At 38.7% G+C, this 14,682-nt stretch overlaps 2 protein-coding genes across 13 annotated transcripts in view; one reads left to right on the top strand and one right to left on the bottom strand.

The window, feature by feature from the left end:
• Setdb2 (SET domain bifurcated histone lysine methyltransferase 2) overlaps positions 1-4,219 on the bottom strand; it is a 44,692-nt gene extending 40,473 nt beyond the window's left edge. For 3 of the 10 annotated variants that reach the window (XM_052191286.1, XM_052191295.1, XM_052191294.1), the window contains exons 1-4: positions 4,003-4,219; positions 2,699-2,844; positions 1,189-1,291; positions 783-895 (exon numbers count right to left, since the gene is read on the bottom strand). In XM_052191286.1, the coding sequence (XP_052047246.1) occupies positions 783-798 (16 nt within the window). In that variant the 5' untranslated portion in view covers positions 799-895; positions 1,189-1,291; positions 2,699-2,844; positions 4,003-4,219. Of the gene's footprint in view, positions 1-782; positions 904-1,188; positions 1,292-2,698; positions 2,845-3,063; positions 3,158-4,002 lie in introns of all 10 variants that reach the window. The other 7 variants (XM_052191292.1, XM_052191290.1, XM_052191289.1 and 4 more) reach the window with 7 other exon arrangements.
• A 152-nt stretch (positions 4,220-4,371) lies between these two features.
• The window catches only part of Cab39l (calcium binding protein 39 like), a 97,967-nt gene continuing 87,656 nt past the window's right edge, over positions 4,372-14,682 (top strand). For 2 of the 3 annotated variants that reach the window (XM_052191313.1, XM_052191316.1), the window contains exon 1: positions 4,372-4,461. The gene's annotated coding sequence lies outside the window, so the exon portion shown is untranslated. Of the gene's footprint in view, positions 4,462-4,502; positions 4,522-14,682 lie in introns of those variants that run through there. The other variant, XM_052191315.1, reaches the window with a different exon arrangement.

Genomic DNA, 14,682 nt, shown 5'->3' with positions numbered 1-14,682 from the left:
TTTGAACTTATAATTAACATCCTTCTGAAACTCCCACTTTATGTAACATTTTATCTCTGAGGTAATTTTCTAAAGAACGTTTTGTCTAAGAAGGTATAAAAAGGCCAAAAAAAGAAGTAAAGTTGTCGGTTGGATGGTTTGACTATATGTAGGTAGAAATGTGTATGTGTGTGTGTGTGTATGTGTGCAAACATGCATGAATACTTATGGAGTATATAAGACTGGTGGTTCAGCCCAACAAAAATGTGAATGTGGTAATGCATAAATGAGAATGTAAATGTGTGTATGAATGTATATGTTTCTGTGCATTTTGCCTGTGTAAAACATTTTGGTTCTTTTCCTTTTTTTTCCTCTCTGATTCACAAAGAGTTAACCAGCCTAGCCAGAGAGGCTTCTGGCTGCTAGGACAGAGAAAGGAGCTATAGCAATAAATATTTTTACTTAATTCCCTGCTGCTAGGCAACAGGTGTTAATCACCTACCTAAGCCAGCAGTTTTTCAGAGTAACAAGAAAGACTTTACAATTTTTTAGAAGTTATCAGCCAGCGTTCAGCATAGATAGAGCTAGAAAGCCAGAGAACGTCAGTCTTTACAGCTACCTCTACATCCAACTCTGTGCCCCTCTCACTTCAAACCATTCCAGGCTGTGCTGGTTCCCGCACACCAAAGGAGTGGGAAGAAGAAAAAGAAATCATAGAGTGAAAAAGACTGAAATTCAGCAATTTAGAATGAATGTGTACAAACATTTAAATATAATGTTTAACAATGAGTTCTTTGACCTACCACTTTTTTCTTCCATCTTTTAGTGTTGCTTATATAAAATTCTTCAAAATGAAGTTAATCAAAAGCACTTTGATTGGAGAATAACTGGGGTCCAATTGCAGTCTCTGTGAAATCTGTAATCCTCAAATCGAGTATGTCATTAGTCCATTTCCTAATATTCTTTAGTATTTCAATTTTCAAATAGAAATTATGCTTGAATAGACTTTCAGAATGACTACTAGTCCAAGAAAAATAGTCACAGCATCTTAATCAACGCCAGGCTGAAAAGCTGGATTAGTACTACTGACAATGTCTTTTTTTTTTTTTTTTTTTTGGTTTTTTGAGACAGGGTTTCTCTGTGTAGCCCTGGCTGCCCTGGAACTCACTCTGTAGACCAGGCTGGCCTTGAACTCAGAAATCCACCTACCTCTGCCTCCCAGAGTGCTGGGATTACAGGCGTGCGCCACCACCGCCCAGCTGACAATGTCTTTTTAAAAATAAAAGTTCATCCTACAAATACATGAAACACCCTGCAGCAAAAACAAAAATGGTGCATATTTATAAAGAAAAAAATAAGAAAAAAGATATTGTTAAACAGTTCTATCTTTAAAAATAATATAAAGCATTATGAAAAATATACATTAACTGGAAAAAATCTACAGAACATCAAAATTAGAAAAAGTTCAGAAAAGACTCACTCATAATCCGATTGTCTATATTTAGTGTTAAAACTTGCATCACCAACCAACAAACTATCTACCGTATCTTAATATATAATAGAAACTTTTCTTAAAAAGGAATAATAATGGTAACTGCCTTATATGCTGTTATGAGGATAAAATTATCACTTAGAATGATATTTGACACATAGGAAGAATTCCATAAACGGTAGCAATATCCTCTTATTATATAATTTAAAAATTTTAGATTTTAGTATATATGCTTTTTCCATGCTTATAATAATATATTCTATTTTCTCTCCAATCACTATTATTTTTATATAAGTAAATGGCTACATTATCTACTTTGGACAATAATTCATACATTAAAGGTTTTAATAAATTTTTAAAAAATTATTGTCAGTATAAAGTTTTGTATATTTTTAAATTGTTATACATAATGCTAGAACAAACGCTTTGTGTATTTTTACGAGTATTTCCTTAGTATATATATCTAGTGGCCAAAGTAATAAAAATTTTTTTGAATTATCAAAGTGTTAGTCAAGACATGGTAAATTTTTCTGTCTTTTCCATACCATAAGCCGGAAGAATGTTAGAAGGCTTTAAAACACTATATACTGTCATGTTTAAAACTAAAAGAGAACTCCCAACAGACTGTGAGGTCTCTATGAGGAAATGAAACATGAGGAACTCAAAATAATACCAATCAACATCATAACACAAAAGGATGGCAGGAAACTCCCCCAGGTGATGAGAGTTCTAAAATACACGAAGAAGGGTGCATTGTGGGTAAGAAGCGAAAAGCACACGAAACTGCTGGAAATGAGCTTAAGAGAATTAAATAGTGTAAAACAAACGTGAATACATTTAATCCTTGCAGGGCTAAAGGTAAAATTCTGAAAAATAACCAATTAAGGATCGTGGATATAAAAAGGTCTTCAAATATACTGATTAGGTGAAAATAACACAACAGACTCATGGGAAAAGCCACTTAGTGCCCTAGAAAATCATAGCTAGTAATTTATGGGGAAAATAAAGAAATGAGGTGATAATGACCAAGAATGTCTCAAAACAGGAAAACACATAAGCTGTTGTCCACTGAGTGCCAAATGGAATATAATTTTCCTCTTTTTTCCTTTTGAGTAAAGCAGGCCTTGAACTGTTTCTGACACTGAATATGGCCTTAAACTTCTGATCCTTCTGCCTCTACCTCCTCGGCACTGGGATCAATTGCATGTGCCGCTACCCTGGACTTACATGGTGATCAGGTTCCAAACCAGGGCTTTGTACAAACAAGGCAAGTATTCTGACTGGGCTACGGATTCAGACCAGAACATGCTTGACATATACCATCAACTGTGAGATGCTTCCGGAACACCAAACATTCCTAGAAATTTGAAAATCTGTTAACCAAAAGGAAATATTTATCACATTGGAAATGAGACTCACCAGAAATGCAAACTGTTAAAAAGGTAATCATAAACCATAAATTGTACTTCAGCCAATCAACCTTTCCACTGTAAATTAATACTACAGATAGCCAATTGGGCACCACAAAGAGACATTGCCAAGCAGCCTTCCAAGATGATTCTAGTAACTTCCACCTCAATAGACTCACTCACAGCCTGATATCTCAGGAAAGAGCTTGTGGGGACAGGAATCCAAGGTCATCCTGGACTACTAGGTTGGACTTCCACACAGCAAACAAACAACGAACTAAAAAAAAAAAAAAAGCTCTCACCAGTGTAGCTTGAAAGCAAATTTACAAAAGAAAAAAAAATTGCCAAAGAAAAAAAAAAGTTAAGAAAATTTTAACCACAAGCTTATCTTCCAAAGACAAAACTAATATTTCACTGTCAGTGTACTTTTTATGTTTGTCTGTTTTTTATTTTTGAGATAACGTTTCTCTGTTAACCCTGGAACTCAGTCCGGAGAGAACTCTGATCCGCTAGCCTCTGCTTCCCAGGCAGGAGACTGAAGCCACCTGTGCCCCCTCCCAGCCTGTCAGGAGAATTTTATTTACATTTGGTTCTTTTCCAGTCTCACACTTGCACCTGCCCCCCCCCCCCAAAAAAAAAAAAACAGCCAACTTCATTTAGATCTAAGTTTCCTTTTTCCTTAGGGGGGAAAAATCCTAAAAAGACTAAGACACTTGGTTCCTTGGCTCTTTGATAGGCAATGCCATTTACGGAGTGTTAAGTCAGGGTCAGGCACATTTTTAATTATTCAATGTGCTCCTGTATTAACCCACACAACAATAATGGGAAAACGGCTTCTGATGAAGAATAGAAACATGTCCTATTGTATGTGACGGCCTAGTTTGAAGAGCTAACGGTCGGTTTACCCAGTCTAAGACTATGCGTAAATTAATCCTCCACTTTGGTTTTCTTCATTGACATACAGAGAACCGTAAGTTACTGCATGCCAGAGATCTGTCATATATACCTTTCTGCACTAACTTTACTGATCTTGGACTGTGAGTGGTGAGCCAGTCGTCGCTCCTAAGATACCCATCAACTTCAAACGATAATTTCATTTGTTCTTGGCCAGTGTGATCTTACCTGTGGAGTGGACCAGTGTCCTGAGATTTATACTGTGCTCCGGGTCTACAGCCCATTCTAGCCAAATTACTCAGGAACCACCAGCCACGAAAGCGGCTGAGAGCCCGGGTCACCTCCGCCACCAGGACAACGGGTTGAGGCGGGCTGGCACCCCGCGCGCCCTGCACAGCCCCCAACCTGAGCCGGCAGTCTTGGGGCACCGGTACATCAGAGACAACAGCCCACAGCATGCTCCGCCTTCGCTGCGCCATCTCAGACGCCCATTGGCTGCAGCCACTGCCGCTCAACGCCTCGGGAGCTCCGCGCGGTTTTGCGGCCCCGTGGCGCTGGGCCGAGCGCGCTGCCTCCTGATTGGTCAGCGACTCTCTCGGCCTGTCTCGCGCTGACTGCTTCGGCCAATAAGGCTCTCCGCAGTCTAGAGAGGCGCTTCGCTGGAGTGGTGGCGCAGCGCTTTCATCGGTAGGTGTGTGGCTGCCATCTTGTGTGTGGCTACCGCGAGTCTTTTCCGGCTCTGGAAGTGTATGTGGAGCTACTAGTTCTGGAAGGAGAGTCCTGGGGGTGACTGGAGTGTTGGGAGTGACGGGGAGACTGTCTTCTCGGGCGGAGTCTCTTCCCTGGGATTGGGAGGCAGGCGTGGTGGGTGGTGGCGGCAGTCCCGGCTCGGCTTTGCTGGTCATCAGAGGTCTGGCGCGGGCTTTCTTGTCTTAACCTTGCTCCCTTGGTTTCCGAGAGGTTCTCAACAGTTGTGGCGCGAAGATCCCCACCGTCGGCCCCTCTCAGGATTAAAGGAGGCTGGCTGTAGGCTTCAGAACGGAAAGCCAGTCGTGGAAGGGAGAGGGCGATGTCTCGACAGCTGGCCTCCGGGTCGATAGAGAACCTTCATTTTATTTTATTTTTGTTGCCTGGGACCGACTGCTGAACTGTTGTCCCTCTCGGGAGTTCTTGAGAGTGGCCCTTTGGACTTCATCCTTTGACATGAGTGGATGGCAGGTTGCGTGAGAGTAGTTTTATTATTCATAAGCGTGCCGCCAGCATTTGTGACTTAAAAAGAGAACAATTAATAAAAAACAAAAAGGGTTGGGCCGCAGAAACGGCAAGTAACTAGTGTTTGTAGATGCACTTCAAACTAGGTATGTAGTCCAGGCTGACCCTAACCGGATCCTTCTGCCACTGCTCATGTTCTGGTTTTACCGAAGCGCCACACCCTTGCCCTTATTTCAACGGTGCTGAAATTTTTTGTAAGTTTCTTTACATATTTTAACATTATAAACTTTATTTTAAAAAAACTTTGCAAATAAGTAAAAAAAAAAAAAAAATCACATCAAAATTAACCAAATCCCAAAACAATCCAAGTCAATGAATGTGTCTGCAATTAAAATTGACATTTGGGAAGGAAGGTATGAAACTTCACATTTTTACACATATCGAATGTGTTTTATGAACTTAGTCAAAACCAAACAAACAAAGAAAGCCATGACAGCTTTGTAAATTTCTGGATCTGTCATGCTATGCTGATTGGTTGTATGGAGCAGGGTATTATTTAAGGACGGTGTTTTGAGTTCACTGCGAGGCTGGGAAGAGCAAGACACTGTATTTTCCTCTTTCCAGTTTTCTCTTGAAAAAAAAAATGAAGTAAAAAGCATTCGTTGTTACTCATTTGAAAGAAGCTGCCAGATCTGAAAATCTAGCCTGTTATAGACAAATATTTTGTGATTAACTTTTAACAGCTTTGATAAACATGAGAACCTGAGACTTAGCATCAGTATCTTCACTTTAGTTTCAAGGTTGAATAACTTAAGTTATTCAAGGTTAACTGGTGATTTCGCTGAGTCAACAGTCAAGGAGGGGGATATTCTGTGACAGAATCAAACACAAATAGCACACACACACACACACACACAATTGACTTTCTTACTTTTTAAAACTGCAACCCATACTAGATTTTTCTCGAACAAAAAAGGTGACTAGTATGAGTTGGTGATTACAGTTTGTATTACTGTTACTGGTCCATAAACCTACTGACTTAATTTCCCTGTTTTCAAAAGAATTAGGAAACAGTTTGGTAAAGGAAAATGTGTTTATCTCTAGCTGAGGGCAGTGGTGGAAAAAGAAAAAGCCTAAATTCCTCCTTGCTATGACAGTGGTCTTCTTAATTTGCAGAAAGTTTTGAGACAAAGTTAGAGCTTGTGAAAATTGAGATGCAAGACAGTTCTTTAAAATGTTAAGATTTCACTGATTAGATGACTGTCACAAAAGCATTGGTTGTTTTGACTTTTAGATTCTTTCTTTTTAGTTGCATTATTTATCCCCATAATGGATTTATATTGATTGAAACTAGAAAGTAGATGATAAATGTACCAAGTTAAAATACAGTATACAAATTCAAAATTTTCTCCAAATGGTATTTTATATAATCAGTTCTTATTAAGGTATCTCTAGCCCTTTAAAAGTAACTTTAAAGGGCTGGAAGTATGGCTCATTAATAGAGCATGCACTGAGCATGCAAGAGAATCCTGGGTTCAATACTCAGCACCCAGATACTTAATTAAAATGTCATGAGAATTCCCATAAACCAGTGTGATTTATATGGTGGAATATTTGGACTCGAGATTGTTTAGGTTAAAAAAATAGTTCTGGAAGCATATATTTGATCTACTCTCCCTCTCGCCGCGCTTAGGGTCAAGGTCATGCTAGGCAATCCCTTGGTCTCTTCCTCATCCTAGCTCTATTTGCCTCTTGGCCCTCTAGATACTGGAGATTAAATATAGGGCTTCCTGGGAAGTCTTTGTTGTCATTGTTGCTTTGTTTACTTTTGTTAAAGGATATTGGGATCCTTTCCTAGCCAACCTTTAACTTCGTTATTCACAGTTTTATTTGTTCCTAGTGCTTAAATTAGCATTTTAATGCAAGTGAGACCTATATGTCAAGTTTTTGCTCCAGCAATAAAGACACATGTCTCATAGTCTGTTTTTTTCGTTAATTTGTTTTTGCTTTATTTACCTCCATTGTTGAGACTTGTCTCAGTAAAACAATTATATGCCCTGGTATTCATGACAAATCCTACATTCCTTAATTAGAATTTTTTTTATGATAGAGTTTGGCTACCATGATAAAGTTACTAAAAAGTGATTGTGGCCATTAAGAATAAACAATCTCTTTCTAATGTAAAAGAAGATGAGCTTTTCAGGTGCCCGTGTAGCACATAGATGCCAGAGACGCCTATCCTTCTGCCACTTCCACCATGCAGCTCCATCTTAGGGGCCAGTTTAGCTGCCTTATGTCATGTTATTTATATATGCGGAATTCCTAAATGGAAAGATAAAATTTATTTTGCTAGAGGAAAAAACACTGGCAAGTGGTAATAGCTGAATTTTGTGCCTTAATATATTTCATTATTTTTTTATATGGTCACACCGATTCATATAATATTGCCACTACTTTTGTCACTATTCATGATGGTTCTGTGAGGCTCCGGAGTGAGGATGGAGTGGGGTAGATGTGTAGAATTTACCCCTCTCAAATATAATAATGTGTGTAGTCTTTTATTTATTTATGGACACAGAACTTTGTACTTTTTGTGCTGCAGCAGAGGTTCCCACTACTAATAAGTACTTTCAAGTACTAACAACTACTTGAAAGTAATTGGTGCTGTTACTTAATCCAGGTCTGATTGCTCCCCAGTGATTCAGGGCAGGAAAAAGATTTGGAAAGACAGAAATCAAAGAAGGTGGGAAACTTCCACCAGCAAAGAACATTAAGTGAAGAATTTGAGTGCAGAGAGCTCTCTAGAGGTAAGGGAGAGAAGCAAAGGGCAGTAAGGGTGCTGAGTGGGCTCCAACACCAGGAGCCTGTGTCTTATTTTCTACTAGATTAGCCTTGAGGCACTGATCAACCTTTGTCTTCTAAGGTAAAACAAAAACAAAAAATCCCCACACGATTTCTAAGCCAGTTATGATTATTTTATTTTCAGTCATAGAATAAGATTAGCAAAACCTTGGCCTATACTGTGATATCCAAAGACTGTCAGATGTCCTGGAGTTCTATAAATAATTATAAGATGCTGGCCTTGGGATCTGAGAAATGGCTCAGTTGGGTAAGGTAACTGCTAGCAAGCCCAAGAACCTGTGTTCAATCACAAGATCCACATGATGGAAGGAGAGATACAGTTCCCACAAGTTACCTTCTAACCGCCACATAAATAGACAGACAGACAGACAGACACACACACACACTTAATAGATGTTTTTTTGTTTGATTTAACTCCATACCTGTAAAAAGAACTCTGTCAAATACCATTTGGAGTTTTCTATAAAAAGATACTTAAGATAACTTAGTTCATTTTCTCAGGAATAATAACCTTGTAGTTAATCAGTAAGCTTCAAACATCAATCTGAGTGAGTTAGCTATAATCCCAGAGTGAGAGTTAAGAATTCTCTAACCTGGGTCATATATAATAAGACTTGTTATTTATTGTTAGAACAATAAAAATTGGGGGGAAAAATCTTACTTTCCTGGAGGAAAATAGCAAAATCTGTTTGAACCTATCAGATTGTTGAACTAGAGGGAAATAAATCAAACAGAATCTCACTATGTAGCCTAGGCTGGCAGCTTGCTGAGTACTAGCCTTATTGATGTGTATCACTGTGTCCAGTGTTTATTTGTTTATGAGACTTGGTGTCACTGTATGACTAGTTTGGTACTTGAGAGCTTCTCTGACTGACACATGCTGGTATTGAGGCCTGTACCAACAAAACTGACCAGAGTTGGTGGCTTATTGTTTTGTTTCAAAGTCAACTTAAATGAAGTGAATCTGGAGAGTTTATATATCCTTGGGTTATAGTGCAAAACTGCCTCCTGAAAGTGTAAGCAGGGTTCATTCAATAGAGTTAAGCCAGTGGGAATTTCTTCAGAGGAAATACCTCTTACTGAGAGTAACGACAAACTTTATATTTGACGAATGTTTGCTCATTTAGATATCTCAAGTAAAGCAAAATATTTTGTGGAGAGGTCTGATGAACTCAGGCCCAGCATAGCTAGTCTTTGTAACATGATTGCAGTTTTTAGGAATGGACTTTGTAGTTGACAACATTGTGTTGTAGGACACACTAGTGCAGAAAATCTGTATCTTCATAGTCTGCTCCTTTCTTGCAAGTAAATAACAATACCAGATAGAAAAGAATACAAAAGAACAAGGAAAACCAGCTTTTTTCTTTTAAAGGAACAACTTGAAGAACATTTAGAATCAGTGGAATTATTTTTTTTAAAGTTTCCACAATAAATACCTCTGGGATATAAGAAGATAAAAGTCCTTAGTAACTGGTTCAGGTAGGGTTGCATCACTTTTCAAAAAACAGCTTGTGAAGATACAACCAAGTCTATCTTGACCTTTTCTAGGAGAACCCAGAGGAAATGAAATCAAAGTTTATACTCTCCTATAAATTTATTCTTGTGATGAGTGAACTACTTTATGGAACTACCACAGTGGTCTTTATGTTATGGTATGAACATTGTGGTGGCTGACTTTCAACTTCTGGAAAGGGTATTTAATGATAACTGTTTTCAATCTAATGAGGAAAAAAATAGAAATAAATTGCACAGCAAGGACCAGACTCCTGTTGCTGATGTGTAGGGCAAACAGCGTAGTCTCTGGGTCCTGGATAAAGTGAGTCCACACCCTAGCACAGTTCCTAGGTGCAGTGTATCTGCACAGAGATACAGCCATCACTGGTACTGTCGGGTTTTTTGTTTGTTTGTTTGTTTGGTTGGTTGGTTTGGTTTTAAGTTCTGCTGCTATTGGAAAGATAGAGTGGGATCTTATGGTGGGCTTAGTCTGCATTTCTCTTATGGTGATGATGTTCTTCTCTGATGAAAAGTGAAAAGGAACAGCAATTTTGTCCCCTTCACCAAAACTGGAAACAACTCAATGGTCAATTGGGGAATAAAGTTTGAAAAACTCCAACTTGTGCATAAAACTAACCCAGGAGCCCTATTTTAGTCCAGGAAACTACATAGATATATAACAAATTAAAAGAAAAAGCAAAAATTCATACCACATTAGATTATAGTGTGAAAAGACACTGGAGAAATGTGCCCATGAAACATAAAAACGGTAATCTTAAGTATTTCAGCTTAGGGACTGGAGAGATGGCTAAGCAATTAAGAGCACTGACTACTCTTCCAAAAGTCCTGAGTTCAGATCCCAGCAACCACATAATTGCTCCCAACTATCCATAATAAGATCTAACACTCTTCTGGTGTTGTCTGAAGACAGCTACAGTGTACATATAACAATAAATGAATCTTTTTTTAAAAAAAGTATTTCAGCTTAGAGAAATAGTAGCTAAAGTAAAAATCTTTTTGTTTCATTTGTATCGGAGGTTGGCTGGAAAAACACTGGACCCTCCTGCCTTTATCTCCATAATGCTAGAGTTGCAGCTTTGAGTCACCATGCCTGGTTTAAGATGAAATCTTTTAAAGAAGCATAAATCAAAAAGGAAAGGATATCAGAAGTAAGTGCTACAGCATACAAGGATAAGTAAGGGCTGGTAGAACTCAGGAAAGGTTTGAGAAAAGGAGGCACTTTTAGTGACAATAGTAAATGACACTTTTAGTGAAAATGGTGAATGTGTACCCCAGGTGATGACCCAATAAAAGAAAAAGAAATGAGAAACCAGTATCTTTTTCTAAAGTAAAGCTAAAGTAAAAACAAAGCTGGCATGGTAGTAGGCAACTTTAATACCAGAGCCTAGGAGCCAGTAGCAGGTGGCCTGGAACTACTTCTGTCTTAGGGTTGTACTGCTGTAAAAAGACACCATGACTATAGCACCTCTTATAAAGGACAATATTTCATTGGGACTAGCTTACAATTCAGAGTTTCGGTCCATTGACAACATGGTAGGAAGCACGGCAGCATAGAGGCATGCATGGTGCTTCAGAGATATCACAATTCTACATCTGGATCCAAAGGCAGCAGGAAGAGACTGAAACACTTACTCCAACAATGGTACATCTTCTAATAGTGCTGCTCCCTGTGAGCCTAGAGGAGCCTTTTTTGTTTTGGTTTTGTTTTTTGTTTTTTTTGAGACAGGGTTTCTCTGTATATCCCTGGCTGTCCTGGAACTCAGAAATCCGCCTGCCTCTGCCTCCCAGAGTGCTTTCAAACTACCACGACATTATTTAAAAAAACAAAAACAAAAAAACAAGAAAAAGGCAGCCAAATAAAGAGTTCCTCTCATGTAAACCAAAGTTCAGTGGTTGTTGTATAACATTGTGTATTTAATACCAATGGATTGAAAGCTTAAAAGTAGTTTGAACAGTAAACTTTGTGCTCATTTTACCATAATAAAATCTGTAAACCAAAGCATTAGACTGTAACAACTGTCAGAGCTACAGTTCTGAACACTTAACACTAAAGGATAAAGGCTGACTATTGAAAGACACCCCAACATCTGGAACTCAGCCCAGAACACTTAACACTGAGTAGTAGTCTTGTAAAATGGTTGGTATTTAAAAGCTAACCTTTTTTTTAGTCATGGAAAAAAGACCAAGTGAGCTGGAAAAATATATCACATGGATTTGGTGCTTTTGGCAGCAATATTTTCTTCTAGATAATAAAGCAACATCTAAAAAATATATTAAAGGAAAAACTAAACCACTAGACTATCCTTCAAGATTTTATGTCATTTCTGGGTATGGTAGCATACCAAGTCAAGTGCTAAGCATTAAATATATTTTGTGATAGCTCCAATATTAAAAGTTGGGAATAATGATTTTAGAGCTTTGAGATTTGACAATGTCCAAAGATTATAACCCAGTATGAGAAAGTCCGTTTTAGAAGAAATGAAAGTACTGTGCCTAAGCTATAAGTAGAAACATTGATTCAAGTTATTCTGATTGGTATATTCTTTTGCTGAAAAATAATTACATGAAGTTTATAGTTAATAGAAAGTCATAAATCAATTTAATTTGTCCTATTCTTTGGCAGTTTCATACATAAATATAATGCAATGTAGTTAAATTATGCCATTCCCATTACCTTCTCTAACTCATCCCAGACCCTACATCCACACCCTTCCAACTTTGTGAGGTTTGTTTCCCATCTCTTTTCCCCACTGAGTCCTTTTAGTACTGCCAACATGTGCATGAATATAAGGTACCATTTACTGGCCCGTTAGGCAACTTGTCATGGGCCACACCATTAAAAAACTTGACTCTTCCTGTCCCAGCAACTATCTACTGTCCATAGCTCTTTGTCTTGGGTGGGGTAGGACCTCATGTGTCCCTCATCTTCCTGCTGAACTGTTGATTGGCTCGAAATTGTACTTATCTTGTGCCCACAGCCACAGCTACTATGAGTTCATGAGTGTGGTGGTGTTGTCTTGTCCAAAAGATGATGTCACAGCAGTACGTCCCTACCTCCCACTTCTGGCCCTTAAAAGTTTTTGACTCCTTTTCCTCAATGTTCCCTGAGTCTTAAGGGATGGTATTAAAGGAGATGATATAGAAGTCCCCGGTAAGGCTAATAAGCACTCCACAGTCACTTATTCTCTGTACTTGAGTTGTCTTTGTATTACCTTACAACTACTGCATAAAGAAGTGGTAAGGGGTGAGAACTGCACTGGCCTATGGGTATAAAGATTTAGAGTATATAGAAGGCAGTTTGATGGCTGTGTTCCTTTAGCAATATAATAGCAGTAGGGCTTATGACCTCCCCAGTCATGACTTACCTAGTTTTAAAGTGCCAGATATGAATTCCCTCTAAAGTAGGCCTTAAGTCCTAGTAAAAAGCTGTTGGTCACCTCCATAACAAGACTTTTTTCCCCTCAGCTCCTCCTTAGCACCTTCCAGCATATATAAGCTAACCAGCAGGCAAGAAGATCGTAAGCATAATGAACCAACTCTGTCAAATAATTGAACATCAAATCCAGGGCTGGGGAGATTGCTTAACTGGAAATTGCTTGCTTTGTAAGCATGAGGACAAGAATTCAGTCCCCAGAACCCAAGTGAAAAAAAGCTTGTTTTGGTGACTCAGACTTGTAATTCCACTCCTGTGGGGCAGAGGTGGTGGGTTCTTAGGGCTCCCTTGCCAGGCAGCGTACCCTACATGCTGAACTCCAGCCAGTGAGAGATCCTCTTTCAAAACTAAGGCCATGTTACATGAGGAACAACATGTGAGGTCTTTTGGCTCGTGTGGACACTTCAGTATACTGCTATATACACATACTAGTTGGAACTTCCAGGCTTCACTCCTACCACTGGAGTGAAAGGATGTTTGAATTTAGTCTCTCATGGAAATTATTTAATCAGCTCATGTCCACATGGCTAGAGATGGTGTTGAGTCTAGCGAAACAGAAACTGCCATTCATCCTTACATCTTGTCCAGTTCATCCATTCTGTTTAACTGTCAAAGACTTTAATTAGAAGTCTTACTGGAATTCCCTGCCTTAATGTTTGTCTATGGGTCTCAAGACTTGCCCTCATTCCACATTAGGAGAAAAAGAATTTATATGTTAAGTATTCAGGAACTTACAGTTTTTATGTAAATTTACATTCAGAGTTCTGGCCATACCTAGGGAGACAGAAACTCAGTTTGCCTCTGCCTTGCCCATAATAGTGTCATAAGTTATAGAAGAGATGAGACAAAAACCAGGAGGAACCTTCTATAGTTATGGGTTGTGGTTATTTCTTCTGAGCCCAGGACATTTAGGGTGTACGGTTTTTACCTTCATATGTTATTTCTGATATGAGCCACACTGCAGTAGTACAGAGACACTTTCTTGAGTTCAGTAAGTTTTAGCAAATTATTGACCCCTAGAGTGTGTGTTGTGGGAACCTCTAGTTTATAACTGGTTCATTAACCTAGGTTCTGTAACTGGTGTTGGAAATAAGTAATAATCGTTAACCTGTGCAGTCTACTAAATGGGCAATCTTACATATTAAGCACAGGACACCCAGTGATATACAGAAACTCAGAGAACTGCCAGATATGGGGAGAAATCTATGCAGTTGGTGTCCTACACTGAATGTTTAGATGTGCATCAGGTTTATAAAAAAAGGTATTTCAAGTTTTTACATAAAAGTATGAATAGTAGAAGAGAGAGTAATGACATTATAAACAGTTATTAATAATAGAGTGGGGAGGGCCAGGATGTACTATATAAATACAAAAGTTTGAAGAAAAAGCTCTATCATCTTAGTAAAAAGATGAAGGGAGAGACTTGAGATGTGGCTCAGTGTTAGAACACTTCCCAGACATGTTGTCAAGCTCTGGATCAACCCCTAACGCTACCCTCAACCCATAAAAAGTAAGGCAAGGCAGAAGATGGGCTGAAAAGCCATTAGATGAAGGATGTCGGTTAAATTACATTCACAGTAAAGGGTCTTAAAATGTAACTTAAGGACAACTACAGCTGTCATAAACAAAACTACCAAAGATTTTAAGAAAATTAAAAAGGGCAGGAATGTGGCTCTGTAGGTAAAAATACTTGCCATGCATGGTAGAAGAGTCAAAGAAATACTGAGCTGTGAGACCTGTTGGATAAAATGGCTAAAATTGTGTGTGCCAGAGAGGCAGTCTCATAAAGGTTCTGAATCTAAGGAAAGAGGGCAGCCTTGGAGGAGGGAGCCTCCAGGTAGTGAAGACTCGGGGGTCAGCAAGAAGAGGGAGCAGAGCCAAGGAGC

This window comes from Apodemus sylvaticus, chromosome 8 (assembly GCF_947179515.1).
Source record: "Apodemus sylvaticus chromosome 8, mApoSyl1.1, whole genome shotgun sequence".
In the NCBI taxonomy this organism is placed as follows: domain Eukaryota; kingdom Metazoa; phylum Chordata; class Mammalia; order Rodentia; family Muridae; genus Apodemus; species Apodemus sylvaticus.
The sequence above is the reverse complement of the archived record's forward strand: the minus strand, read 5'-3'. Positions and strand labels throughout refer to the sequence as shown.